Source organism: Heterocephalus glaber, unplaced genomic scaffold (genome assembly GCF_053883595.1).
Source record: "Heterocephalus glaber isolate CG9 unplaced genomic scaffold, H.glaber_assembly_v1.0 deba00001760, whole genome shotgun sequence".
NCBI lineage: Eukaryota > Metazoa > Chordata > Mammalia > Rodentia > Bathyergidae > Heterocephalus > Heterocephalus glaber.
In genome coordinates, this window is record NW_028258457.1 from 524,398 (window position 1) to 538,319 (window position 13,922).

A 13,922-nucleotide genomic window follows, 5' to 3' on the forward strand; every position below is an offset into this window, starting at 1 on the left:
TCCTTGAGCAGGGTCCTCCTTGAGCATGACTTGGCACATACCCCCAGATGTAGGGCAGTGTGTATTGGTGTGACACTGTGTTGGTGCATCTTCCTTTTATCAGTGTCATTCTATGTCGGGGTGTGATGCCACACCTGCCATTGCAATTCTAGCTTGGCCCTGTATATGTGTTGGAGTAGTTGTGTGTCTGGTGTGTGCAGGGTGTGGTTGTGTCAGTGTTCTGGAGAATACATGTCAGCACCCACGCATGTGTGTCAGCGTTCATCTGACAAGTGTCGGCATGTGCTGGTGTGTGTCCGTCTGTGTGCATCATGGTGTGTGACGCCCATGGTGGTGGGTGGTGTCCAGGTGTGTCCTGGTGGAAATGCATGTGTGGACACCATCACGTGACCAGCCTCTGTGTGTGTCCATGTGTGGGTCTCAGTGTGTGTGCAGAGGTGTGTATCTGCGCTGGTTGTGCTTTGTCGCTAGAAGAAGGAATGGTCAACCATACATTCTGTACGTGACATAGGTGCCGAGTCCGAGGCCCGCTGCATGTCAGCGTGTGTCCGCGCTGGAGCACGGGCCAGCACGTGGTGAGGTGGCCGTGTCGGTGTGCACCCCCCACGCGCGTGCGTGTGCGCGCGCGCGTGTGTGCATGTGCGCGTGTATGCATGTGCGTGTGTGATCGAGTGTGCGCGCCGGCCGCTCCCCCACTCGCCCGCCCCTCCCCGCGCCCCTCCTCCCGCCCGCGCCGCCCGCCCGCTCCCTCTCCCCGAGTGCGCCGCTTCCAAACTTTGTCTAAACTTTCACTTTCACAGCGCGGCGGCGGCGGCGGGCGAGGGGGACCGGCCGGGCGGCGGCGGCATGGAGTAGACGCGCGGCGACAGCGGCGACAGCAGCGGCGGCGGCGGACGCAGAGGCAGCAGCGAGCGCGGCGAGCGCGGCGGCGGCCGGGGAGCCGGCGGGGCCGAGCCTGCGAGCGGCGAGCGCGGAGGGCGCGGGCCGAGCGAGCGCGGGGCCGAGGCAGGGCGGGCGCAGCGGGCGGAGGCCAGAGGAGCCGAGCCGGAGCCCAGCCTAGCGCGACCGCTGCCTGCCGGGCCTGCCCTCGCCGCGGCCGACCGCCGCGCCCCTGCCCGGGCGCCTAGCGATGTACTCCCCGTACTGCCTCACGCAGGTACCGGCCACCCCGCGCCCTGGCAAGAGCCGGCGCGGGCGCAGGGGCAAGAGCTGGCGGGCGGCGCGGGGGCGGGGAGCGGAGCCCGCGGCCCGCGGAGGTGCTCGTCGTGCGGCTGGAGTCGAGGCACGCGAGCGGGCGTCACCGCGCCTGCGACCCTGGCCACCGGGCAGGCTCTTGTTGGGGGGCTCCGGAGGTGTCCGGCTGCGTGCGTGGCTCTGTCCCTGGGGCGCGGGCGGGAGTGCGTGCCGTGTGTGCACGCGCACTCTCGCTGGGGTGCGGTGGGCAGCGGGACTCCAGTGGACCTGTGGGTGACCGTGGTGCGCACCCGGGCTGCGGGCTGCCGGGGGTGACAGAGTGGCCAGAGGGTGGTTCTGAGGGTGCAGAGGAAACCTGGGTCCCGTGGTGTCCCCTGGGGCAGGCGCGGCGACTCTCAAGGGTGGCAGTGGCCGGCGGTGTTGGGCGGCTGGCCCCGCGTGTGTGCGGCTGGGGTGCCCCGGGCTGGCTGAGCGGCCCGGGCGTCTCCCCAAAGTCTTTGTTCAGTCCTCACATGGGAGCGGGGCTAAGAAAATGGCGGGGCTCCCAAATTTCAGAGGGCCAGGGGAGGGAGGGAGCGGCGGGCTCGCTGCCAGCCAGGGCCGCGCCTCTCCAACGACCCTGGACGTTTCAGTCGCGGGGGCCCCCCCAAACTTTCCTCGGCGCGCAAACTTTCGGGTCACGGCTATCTGGGCTGCTGCAGAGCGGACCTGGCGGGATCTGGGATCCCGCTGGCTCCCTGGAGGCAGGAGGGGGCAGGCAGAGGTGGGCATGTCCCATGTCCCATGGGGCTGCGGCTGGGCACTACAGCGCCGATCTCGGTCCTGGTCTCGGCGCGCAGCGACCCGAGTCCCGCCTCCAGCGAAGCAATCTGCAGGGCGGAGGCAGAGGCCTGGAGCCTGCCTGTCCTGCTGTCTGACTCTCTCTGGGTGGTGGCCTGAGCCCTGAGAGGACACAGGACTGCCCAGAATCCCACAGGGGCCCTGACAGGTGGGTCAGTGCTGTTGGTTCACTTAGGTGTGTGCATGAATAGCTTCACACACGCATGCACACACATACACACACGCACCAATGCACATTCCCTCCCTCCTGGCCATGGGGATACGCACACAAATGTGCAGTTGCTTGCAGACATGCACAAAGACACACGCGTGTACAGATACATGCACCCTCACACACACAGGCTTGAGCCATAGCAGGAAACACTGACCAGAGGGAGTCCCTGGGATTGCTAGCTGCCTGCTAGCCAGCTCTTGCCTATAGGAGTTTCTAGGCCAGGCCTAAAGCCTACACTGTCCCCCTGCTCAGCCTGAGCCCCACCAGGCATGTGGTAAGTGTGCCCACGGCATACAGTAGGAATCCATGTGGAGATGGCCAGTGGTGTGTGTCAGAAGAATGCCAGGTTTCAAGGGGGAAGAAGGGACATCCAGGTGGGTGTCAGCTGTGGCCACATGACCCTCTTGTGGGCACAGGTATGGGAGTGTGTACATCAATCTAGAGCCTCCATGTGGGCCCCGTGGATTGGCCATGGGCAGGCCTGCGTGGCATACATGCGTATGGCCTAGGCTGCAGGTTTGTCTCTACAAGTAGGCCAGAATATGTGCCAGTTGGGGTGCACATGTATGCATATGCCTCAAAGTGTGCATGCAGGTGTGAGCAGGCACTCTGACCCCCATGGTAGTGTAGGAGTCCCCCACATATGTGCCTCCAACTTGATATTCACCCTGTGTTGGTTCCCTCACACAAGGACCTTGCCCAGTGAGCTGGGTCTGAGCTGTGTCTGCCTTAGGGTACTGCTTGGCTGACCTGGCCTATGTGGCTGGTGTTGAAGGTCTGGAGGGACGCTCAAGCGGCCCCTCAGCTACCAGGTTGCTAGCCTGGCTCCCGTGCCAAGTGTGCTAGACATCTGGGCCTGCTTCCCCCACAACCCATGGCTTAGGTGAGATACTCACCCCTCAGATTTCACAGCACCCTGGGAGAGAAAACACCAGCCGATACACTAGTGACAAGGGACTGGGGTGGCCCCAGACTCAGGGTGATGGCTTGGGCTTGGCTTTGTGACACTCCAACAGGGAGTACAGCCTCAGTTGCATGTGCCAGGCTGGCTGGGAGGGAAATGGGCACTGTCTCACCAGGCTGCCAGCCCTGCATGGTGGGCAGAGAAACCCCTCGGCTCTGGGCAGGCGGCTGCTGTCGGCTGGTCAGCAGGGTCTGGCTGCCCTCGTCTCTGTTTTGACAAATCTTTCTGCTTCCATAGTTTGCCCTGCCGATCTCTGCTGTTCTGACAACCTCTCCCGTTGGCTGTCTTTTTCTCCGTATTTCTGCTCCTTTTCTGTCTCCCTCTCTCATCTCTGTCCTTCTGTGTCTCTGACTGTCCTTGTCTTTCTTTGCCTCTGCTCTGGCTCCATCTCTGCTCCCCCCATTCCTCCCGAGTCTTGGACTCTTTCTTTCTCTTTGGCCTCTCTCTTTCTGGCCTCTCTTTCTTTTTTTCTCTCTCTCCTTTCTTTTTTTCAAACCAGAATTGGCTTCGATTTTAAAGTCAATAAATGATTGAGCAGGAATGAGCTTGGAGCAGCGGGGCCCTGATGGGGAAAGGCACTGTGGGCGAGGGGGAAGGGCTGGGGGGTTGAAATTTCCTTTTAGAAAAAGCATCAGTTGCAGCCACAGGGCTAGGTCCTGAGCCAAGAGGGGGGACGGGTGACCAACACAGGAGACCTTCCCCAACAGAAAGACACACAGCGGGATACGGATGCACACACACACATTACCACCGAGAAGATGGGGGACAAAAACACCTCGCTCACATTGATGTGTGGACACACAACTATCGACAAACCTGCAGACACAGGAAGCCACGGACCTGTGTTCAATACACACACGAACTCACTCATCCCTTGAGGTGGACATGGGTAGCGATGCAGGCTCAGGAGCACAAATACCTTCCAGACACATTGCTGTGAAGGCACATGTGGACGCAGGAAGTGGTAGGCCTGTGTTCACAACCATATCCAACCCACACCCACACCTACACACACGGTCCTCCCTGAAGATGGGACCCACGTACCCATATAATCTCACAGAGGCAGGCGCTTCTCAGACTCACCGAGCCCCCAGTGCACACTTGAACATCTACTTATTCAAGTCTGTGCGCACACACACACACACACACACACACACACATGGACCCAAAGATGGATGAACAGACGTATACCTTCATGCAGACACAATGCTGTTGGTTCACTTGGTGTATGCAAGGATAGCTTCTCAAAGACACACATACCAATGCACACTCCCTCCCTTTGGCCATAGGGATACACACACAAATGTGCAGATGCTTGCAGACACTCACAAACAAATACACGAGTGTACAGATACGTGCACCCACAGACACACACCTACATCCCATAGTCCCTGCCATGAGAACAGTGCAATGTTCCTGAACCTTTGTTTCCGCACAGCCATGCACACATACTCCTTCCCGGGTGAGAGGGTGGATTGGGGTGGGCTGGGGCCTCCCTGATGTACCACTCCAGCCGCGATGGCTCTTTCTGGGTCACTGTGGCCAGCCCTTTGTCCCTGCAAAGTGATTGCTGTCTGTCTATGCCCCAGCATGATGTTTGCCATTTTTTTCCAATACTGAGGATTGTACCCAGTTCTTTCTCACTCAACCACATCTCCAGCCCTTTTAAGATTAAAAAAAAAATTTTTTTTTTTGGTACCTACCAGGTATCGAACTTGGGACCCTGTGCTTCTGAGGCAGGCGCTGGAACCACTGAGCTAAGTCCCTGGCCCTTTTTAATTGATTCATTCTTTTTTTTTTTTTTTTTTTTTGGTACCGAGGATCGAACTTGGGACCTTGCACTTGTGAGGCAGGCACTGGAACCACTGAGCTAAATCCCCGGTCCTCCCTGGCCCTTTTTAAAAAATTTTTGAGACAGGGTCTTGCTAAATTCCCCAGGCTGGGCTGGAACTTATGATTCTCCTGTCTCAGCCTCCAGCATGCTGAGATAATAGGCTTTAGTGCTTGCTTTGAATGGCAGCATGTTTTCTCTCCAGTGCTAGCCCTGTACATACCTCCCACCCAGCAGTGGGCCGGAAACAGGCTCAGTGATCACCGTTAAGGGCTGGGCTCAGGCTCTGTGGGATGCCTCGATGCTGGGCCCCGGCCTCAGCCAACATCAGAGCCAAGGCTCTGCTGGCCTAAGGTGGTGGGGGACACCATTCTCCTCTTTCCCTTGTCTCATCGTGGGTATCTTGTGCACCTCAAGGGCTCCCTGGTGGAGAGGGCAACCAGCAGGCCTGGCCACTAGCAGCTCTGGTTTAAGTCTCAGCTGTGTATCCCATCACTATAGACCTGAAACACAGGACTTTCCTGGTCTGGCCATCTCTTGGGTTGTGATGGAGCCCAGTGCTGTGCCCAGCACATAGTGTGTGGTCAAGAAATGGCCACTGTTAGCATATTGTTACCTTCCTCTAGGGCCCTCCCAGCTGAGAGCCGATGCTTCTGAGCGGGACAAGATGGGCTAGCACCTCCCCACCACAGAGAAATCCAAATGGGTTTTCTGAAGAAAGAAGCAAGAGAAGAGTTTGGACAGGGCACAGTGGTGCATGCCTGTTATCCCAGCTACTCAGGAGGATGAGGGAAGAGGACTGCAAGTTGGAGACCAGCCTGGGCAATTTATCAAGACCCTACCTATCTCAAAATAAAAAGGGATGGGGGCGGGAGAGAGAGAGAGAAAGCTTTAGAGGATGGGAGCCATCATGTGACACAGCTTTCTTCCTTTGAGCAAGTCCTATAGGCCAAGCAGAGGGAGATAAGACTTTAAAGGAGGAAGAGATAGTGGTAAGCATGGTGTATGTGGAGGCCAGTTTGCATTGTCCCACGGGGCCCAGACATCCTGCTCAGGAGTTCCGGGTGCCAGGAAAGGAGGTGTGCACACATGTGTGGAAATGGGAGTGAGATGCAGGGCTGAGATGTGGTGCATCCCAATGGCTGTCCTCACTGCTCTGAGAAGATTGTCACCTGGACCCGCAGAGGGGCAGGATGCTTGTATGGGACCTGTGTGATGAACATACTTGACCAGATCAGGGTGGGTGTGCAATGTGATGCAGTGGCTGCCGGGAACCTTCCTGGTGTCACCGTCTGACCACTGCCCTCTGCTGCTAATCCACAGGGAGCCCAGCCTTCCTTTTTAAATTTTTGTGGTACTGGGGATAGAACCCAGGGTCTCACACCTGCTATGAAAATGCTCTAACCCTGAGCTACACCCCAGCCTTCTTCCCCTTTTGTTTTTTTGAGACAGGGTCTTGCTGAGTTACTAAGTTGCCCAGGCTGAGCTCTAACTTGCAGTCCTCTTCCCTCAGCCTCCCAGAGTGCTGGGATTCCAGGTATGTGCCACCTTCCTGACAAGCCTGGACTTTGATCTGCTTAGGTCTTGTCCCTGATTAAGAAGCTCGAATTTGGAGCTTATTCCCCTCAATTGGACCAAGTGAGGCATGGGAGGCTAACACCTGTTCGTTTTCTCCAGCATGGTGGAGGGGTGTCTTTGTTTTTCTACCCCTAAAGCCTTGGATGTGGGATGAGGGGCATGGCTGTGAGAGAGACAGTTGTGCGGGCTGTTGGGTGTTAATTGTGTGTTAATCGGCACATCAGGCCTTGGGGCCACCATTCATTTCCTCATCGCTCTCTATGTGGTCACGTGTGTCTGCGTGGGTCCCTTTCCACATGTCTCCAAGCACCCGTCACTGGATGCCACCTGCATGTGACTCCCAGGATCATTGCACACCCCCTCTTTTGTGTATCAGTGACAGCGCATTGGGAGTGTCTGTCACCATGTGTGTCCACGTGCCTGATGTGGTCTTTGCATCGTGGTGCTGCCGTGGTGTGAACCCAAGCAGTCCAGGAGGGTTGGTGTACCTGTTGCTGTTGCTGCTTCATGGTGGGGGCTACGGTGTCCCAGCTGGTGGCATATCCCATTTGTATCGATAAGCCGGCACGTATGCTTCTGGGTGACAACAGGTCATAGCTAGGCACGTACTGGTGTGTCTCACACGTGTTAGCTTGTACATGTCAGCGTGCATCTGCGTGCATGTCAGTGCACGTCTCTGGGCAGCACCATCCGTGCCGGTGTGTGTCCTGGGCTTGTCCCCATGACTGTCATCATGGACATCACCGCATGGCCCCCGTCCTTGCATCCCTTGGCCTCTCCATCGCTGGCTGTGAGGTGAGATGGCCTGGTGGCCCAGCCCCGTGTGGACAGAAGCCCGTTGTGCGGCGAGGTGCGGGTGTGTGTTTGGGCTGCCCACAGCCCTCCCTCTGTCTACCCGGCGCACATTGATCTTGGCTTCTGCCCGAGGCCGCCCTGGCCTGGCCAGCTGGGTGTCCGGCTGTCTCTGTGGGCCTGAGCCCACCGTCCCTGCCATTCCCACCACCCCCACAAGTAGACCTGTCCCAAGTCCTACACCCTGGAGGCCCCCACTGCCCCTCCAGGGCTCTGAGGGTTCGGATTTGGAAACTGAGGCCCCCCTTCTTCCACCCCCCCTTCCTCCCTCTCTCTTCTCCTCCCCCTCCTGCTCCCTCTCTCCCTCTCTCTCCTCCTGCCAAACGCGTCTTGGCTCTGTCTGAATATCTCTCCTCCTCGATTTTTGGCTCCAGCTCTGGGCGCGCTCACTAAAGGAAGAGGGCTAGCTCCCCACCCCCACCCTTCCTTGCCACCTCCCCCTCGCCAGGAGCCCCTCTGAGGGCGGAGTGGCCTGGTGCAGGGGCCCAGGCCCCCTGAGTGGGCTCAGCCAGGGGGGCACAGGCCTGGCAGTTGAGGGGGCAGGGCAGCATGGGCCTGGCAGGCAGAGGGGCAGCAGGCAGGGTGGCTATGCTGCCCGGCTGGGTGGGCAGGCAGGGAGGGGTCGGGGCACAGAGCTGGGGTGTCTGGCTTCTGGTGGGGCTGGCAGGCCTTAGTGAGGCGCAGCTGTGCCCAGAACTCGAGTTGCGTTTGCCACCACTACCGATGTGGCTGCGCCAGCCAGGGAGGGGAGGCGGGTAGCGGGCACTGCGGCGCGCCACAGCCAATCGGAAGCTGGGGTGGCACTGGGGAGCTCTCCCCCCATTGGACCCTACCCTGAGGGGAGCTGGGGGTGGTGGCCAGCAGCGGGCAGGGGGCAGTGCCCACCACCGCCACCAAGGACCCTGCCCCTTCTGCTGGAGCTTGGTGCCAGCCTTCCTGGCACAGATCAGGCAAGAGTGGGAGTCTGCGGGTCCCCATTTGAATCTGTGTCAGCCAAGCTGGAGGAAGGGACAACTCAGACGTGCACCCGATCCCCCTCCCCAGCCTCAGGGGGCGACTTTTAGTCTGAGGCAGGCAGAGTGTGGGGGTGGGGCCAACTCATCCAGGTGGTTGCCTGCAAATATCGGCTTCAGCCACATCATAGGGGTGTTCCAGGTCCATCTTACACACAGACATACAGTCTCATTGGCACATTCGGGCACAAAGAATCACACACTGCCACACACTGGCATCCCACACAGCCCTCCATCAGGCACACACAGTCACAGGCAGCCACACAAAGAGGCTCGGCCCTCCATACAGACACCTAGAGACACACGACCACACCCGGACACATTGATGCAACACGATACACACAGGGAGGTGTGTGTGGGCACAGTCACGGGGACACACACAGTCGGTCACACCATCCCATGCTATGAAACACATGTACAGACTGCACTACCACCACCAAACACATAGCAGTGCACAGAACCTGTAGACACGATGAGAAACACACAACCAGTCCACACACACAGCAACACTGGCAGCCACCGGAGATGCACATGTGAGTGAGCACTGGACACCCTCCACAGCCTGACACAGTGAAACACGCCTGAGCACACACAGGCAGTAACACTCTCAAACATGTGCACACCCCCCACCCTAGTGCTACCAGGAGTGCCTGCCCACTGGGAAGCGTCTGCAGGCATTTGGGGTTGTCGCACTTGCCGGAGGCACTACTCCTGGCATCTGGAGGCCAGGGATGCTGCTGGACACCCTAGAAGACGCAGAACGGTTCCCACCACAAAGAACGACCTGGCCCCAAGTGTTGGGAGTGCCAGAGTTGGGAAGCTTTGCCTGTGTACATAGACACACAGTGATACGCATAGGAAGGGCTGACTCCCGACACCTAGTGCGCACACACATGTGCCCTTGCACACACACACGAGAACCTGGCCGACACCATCACCCACATCTCACCCACTCAGACCCAGGCGTTGTTACAGCTGCAGTCACGCATGCATCAACGCAGGCACCAATGGTGTGGTGTGCACACAGGCTGTCCCCCAGCACACAGGAACGAGAATCACACCCAGGGACTTGCACCTGGCCCCAGCTGGAGCTGGAGCCTGGAGCTGAGACGGCCCTCCCTGCTCTGGAGCCGCCAGCAGCCTGCCAACCCTGCACTGTCCTCGTGGCATCCACCACTCTGACCTCTCCCTCCCGACAGAACTTGGAGCCCTGAGTTCTGAGACTCCTGTCCTCCGCGATGCTGTCGCACTAATCCTTTGGCTTTTTAAATTTTGCGGTTCTGGGCATGGAACCCAGGGCCTCATGCGTGCTCTACCACTGAGCTGAACCCCCAACCCAATCCTTTGGTCTTTGGGTCCCCATTTCTGACCCTGGAGAAGAAAAGAAAAAAGATACCAGGGAAAAGCCTTTGATAGAATAATAGCAAAGTGGAAGTTTATCCTAAAAATCATAGGAATAGTTCATGTACACCATGGGCTCACTGTGTCATGCCTTGTGCTAAATGTCTTCCAGCTTTGTTTCCCTCTGTGAATCCTTCTATGCAGGACACTGGTGGACCCCTCCTGGGCTCCAATTCATCACCCACTAGCTGTGGGACCTTGGGCAGATCACTCCACTTGGCTGGGCCTCACTTCTTCATTTACGAAGCAGGGCTGTAGCAAGGATGTGAAGAGCTAGTGTGCAGAAAATCCTTTAAAACTGCCCGATGGGAAGCAAATGCTTGGGGGTTTTTTGGTTTTGTTTGCAGTCCCGGGGATAGAACTCAGGACCTTGTGGTTTTGAGGCGGGCTTAGTGCCACTGAGCTAAATCCCTGGCCCGCATCTGCTTGGTTTTATAGACGACCAACCAAAACTCAAGGGCCACTCATAGCAGAGGTCAAAGACAGGAGCCACTGCCTAAGTTCTGCCAAGGGGGACAGAATGGTGGTCTGTCCTCTCACATTTACCAGATCACCACACAGCCCACGTCCCCATTTGAAATGTGCCCCTCTTTACCACTCTGGCCTTCGGATTGTCTTCCACTCAGGTGGACGGTGTCTGATCCTCTCGGCATCCCCCCAGCCAGGCCTGCTCTCCCCCACGCTGGGCTTGATGCCCTCTCCCACACCTCGCCAGGCACCCAGCCGGAGCCCAAGTGCTCGGGGTGCAGCCAGGGGCCTGTGCATTCCTTTGACAAATATTTGCCAGGCCAGTCTTGGGTGCCAGGCCCTGTTCTAGGGCCTGGGGGCTCAGTAGGGAGCAGAACCGGCAAAGGTGCCAGGCCTGGTGGGAGGGCAGACAGTGATTGATAAACAAGGGAGTGTCCTGTTCTCTTTTTTTGGTACCAGGGATCGAACTTGGGTCCTAGTGCTTGTGCAGCAGGTGGCGAAACCACTGAGCTAAATCCCCGGCCCTGGAGTGTCCTGTTCTTGAGGCAGCACTGGCTGTGGTGGGGAAGGCTCCCAGGCAGGGTCTGAGGGGGTTGGGGCAGCCGCAGGCTCAGGGCAGGGTTGGGAAGGCCTTGTGGCAAGGTGCTGATTTTCAGCACTGCCCTGTCACAGGCAGCCCCGTGGGCCCTTTTGCTGGTCAAACAGGCAGCCTGGAGGTCAAGGGTGTTTGGCCTAGCACACAACGCAAGGCTCACTGTTGCCTCATTTCCTACCTTTGTGGTTATAAGCCATGGTGCCCACCCGAGACTTGGGAACAAAATGGCAGGAGCCTTTCCTGCATAGAATCTGAGCTTCAGTGGGCACTGGGTATTCTCAACCATGCCACTCTGAGCCAGGGGGTGGGGCGGGGGCAGCTGGTGGCCCAGAGTGGCACTTCCACCTGGGCCCCTTGATTTAGCTCCCCCGGGGCGGGTCCAGTTTATTTTTACCCCAGCCTGTCACCCTGGCAGTACCAGGCTGTGCCATCTTTACAGGATCTTGGGGACTTGCCATAGTTTGGGGGGACCTGGTTTTGCCTGCTAGGCCCCCAACTCCCACTGGGCCCCAGATTCTCTACCCCTAAAGCACTAGAATGCAGGGCCCTAAGCTTAGGGCCGGTGGGGTTGGTGCTTCAGGCTGGTAACTATGGTGCCCAGCCTGGTGGCATTTGGCTTGGCCCCCTGCCTGCCTGCCACCCCCACCCCATGCCTGGGCAGAGCCAAGCGGCTGCTGCTGCCAGTCTCCATTTTGAAGCTTGGGTGGGGTGGGGGTGGGGGAGTGCTGGGTGCCTCCCAGTCCCCTACCTGGCCTGTGCCACCTGGAGCTTGTCCTCCGTGCCTGCCCCCTGGAAGGGCCCTGGCTTCTTTGCCTGCTGGCCCTTTGCAGCCTAGGGCTCGGCATGGCATGGATGCGGCCTGGCTTCCATCTTCCCTGCTCGCTCTCCCCTTGCTCCCTCTCTCGCCTGTAATGGCTCACCATTTTTGGCATCTCCTCCCTTTCCCCCTCCCATAGGCGCCAACCTCACTTCCAGACCCGCCATTGCTGGCTCTCAGGCCTTCTCTGCTGCCTGGGGTGGGGATGGAAATGAGGCTTTGGGGGGACCAGGCCTGTGGCCATCAGGAGCTTTCTGGGTGTTCTGCCTGTGTCTGGAAGGGGCACGTGCCCGATGCCGGCTGGCTAGACTCACCTCTTCCTGCAGCCTCACGAAGCCCCCGGGCTGCTGTGAATGGGGGCCTTCCCATCTCTAATAGTCCCCTCAGCCCCGTGTTGGCTTCTGGGCCACCTGGAGATCAGGGTGGGCACCTCTGTCCAAGTCCAGGGCCCAGATTGGCAAAAGCAAGGCTCCACAAATGGGGGGACCCCTATCCTTCCTTCCCCGAGTTCCCTTGGGGGCTCTGAGAACTGGGGTTGGGATGGAACCAGGCCCTATATTGGGCACTTGTGGCCCTAGAGGGGCAAGGGACTTTAGAGGAACCGGTTTACGGCCCTCCCCCACCCCCCCCCAAGCCCGCTGCCTGTGCCTCTCTCTGCACTAAACAAAGTTTGCTAAGTAACTTCAAATGTTATTTGAGGACGGCCTGGCCTCAACCCAAGGCGGCCCTGTGGAAACTTGTTTTTCGCTGCCGAGGCTGCAAGTATCAAAGACACACTTTGGGGGGGTTATGAGGTAGGGGGTGCTTCAACGCTTCTCCCCACTCTGTGGCAGGGGCTGGCCCCAAACAGACTCTGAGACACACAAGCAGACACAAACAGGCTTGTGCAGAGAGAGGACACATGCATCACCCTGCGGCCTGCACATCAGAGACAACACGCAGACACACACAGCACACACAGGCTGACACGCCAGGTTGGCCCGGAGTGCCTCTGTGAGTGTCATAGGAACTGCCCCCAACTGGTTCCCCCATGATTCATCCAGCGGGTGACATCTGTCACGCTGGGGGAAAGCACACACCTTCAGTGTTTGGAGCCTTGTATTTTCAGTTCTCTGGAGTCCAAGGCATGCTTAGGTGGGTATGCCCACCTCTTTTTCCCCAAGTGTAGATGTAGAGGGAAGATGTGGGCCTGGATGACATAAGAAGTACAATCCTACATGGTGTAGGAGAATGCCTGGGTTGCTTTTTAGAAGTGCCTGGGTTTCCTCATCTCCAGCAAGCCTGGGGTCCTAAGTGTGGGCTTGGAGCTCGGGCCTGGTGTGCTGTGCTGCTTTTCAGCCTGTCCGGACAGACTGCAAGAGAGCCTGGTGTGTTCAGCCTGCTAGAGGCCCCAGGGTCTCCAGGTCCGGCCGATGACCCTGTCCACCTTGGTCCTTCTCCCTTCTTCCCCAGCATTCCCTGCCCTCTGAGTCTCTCCCTCGCTTCCTTTCTATTCCAGCTTTTCTGCATCTTTCCTCAAATCTCTTTTCTTCCTTTTCCAGGTTTTCACCAGCCCTGCCCAGGCCTGCAGTTTAGGGAAGGAGTGGAAAATGGGCACTATCTATCCCTTTAGGAAGCCATTCAGGCCAGGGGTCCTCTGTACCCTCGGGTCCTGACCACACTCCTGGGTTCCCCTAATCTCTAGCAAGAAGCTGAGGGCAGGGAACTTGAGCTGACACAGTAGGCAAAAGGAAGGACCTCCAATGGGGTCCTTTGATCTGTCACAGGGTCCTGAAGTTTGCAGACAGGTGAGCCCTATGGAATGCAATGGAAAAGCCCGGGTCCAAGGGGACACTGGGCTGCTACCTACTTCCAGTCCCCAAGAGGCTCCTCATCCTCTGCCACCCAGATCCTCATTGAGGTAGGTCTGTGGGGTCCCCCAGCCCCAGCCCCACACACCGCCTCATCTCCACTCACAGTCAACGCCCGCAACACCCCGCCACCCGCAGTCTGTCGCGCGGTGACAGCCTGTCACAGGCACCGCCGCACACCGGCACAATCTGTCGCCCATGCACAGTCTCACACACAACCTGCCACACACACATGCACACACATACACGCACACAGCGGCACAGTCGCACACACATCCAGCCTCACGCGATCACACCAAGCGTCA

General features: G+C 58.4%; 1 protein-coding gene across 3 annotated transcripts in view; it reads left to right on the forward strand.

The window, feature by feature from the left end:
• The first annotated feature begins 732 nt into the window (after positions 1-732).
• Positions 733-13,922, forward strand: part of Nfix (nuclear factor I X) — a 94,175-nt gene continuing 80,985 nt past the window's right edge. For all 3 annotated transcript variants that reach the window (XM_087201503.1, XM_004872419.4, XM_087201506.1), the window contains exon 1: positions 733-1,156. In XM_087201503.1, the coding sequence (XP_087057629.1) occupies positions 1,130-1,156 (27 nt within the window). In that variant the 5' untranslated portion in view covers positions 733-1,129. The remainder of the gene's footprint in view (positions 1,157-13,922) is intronic.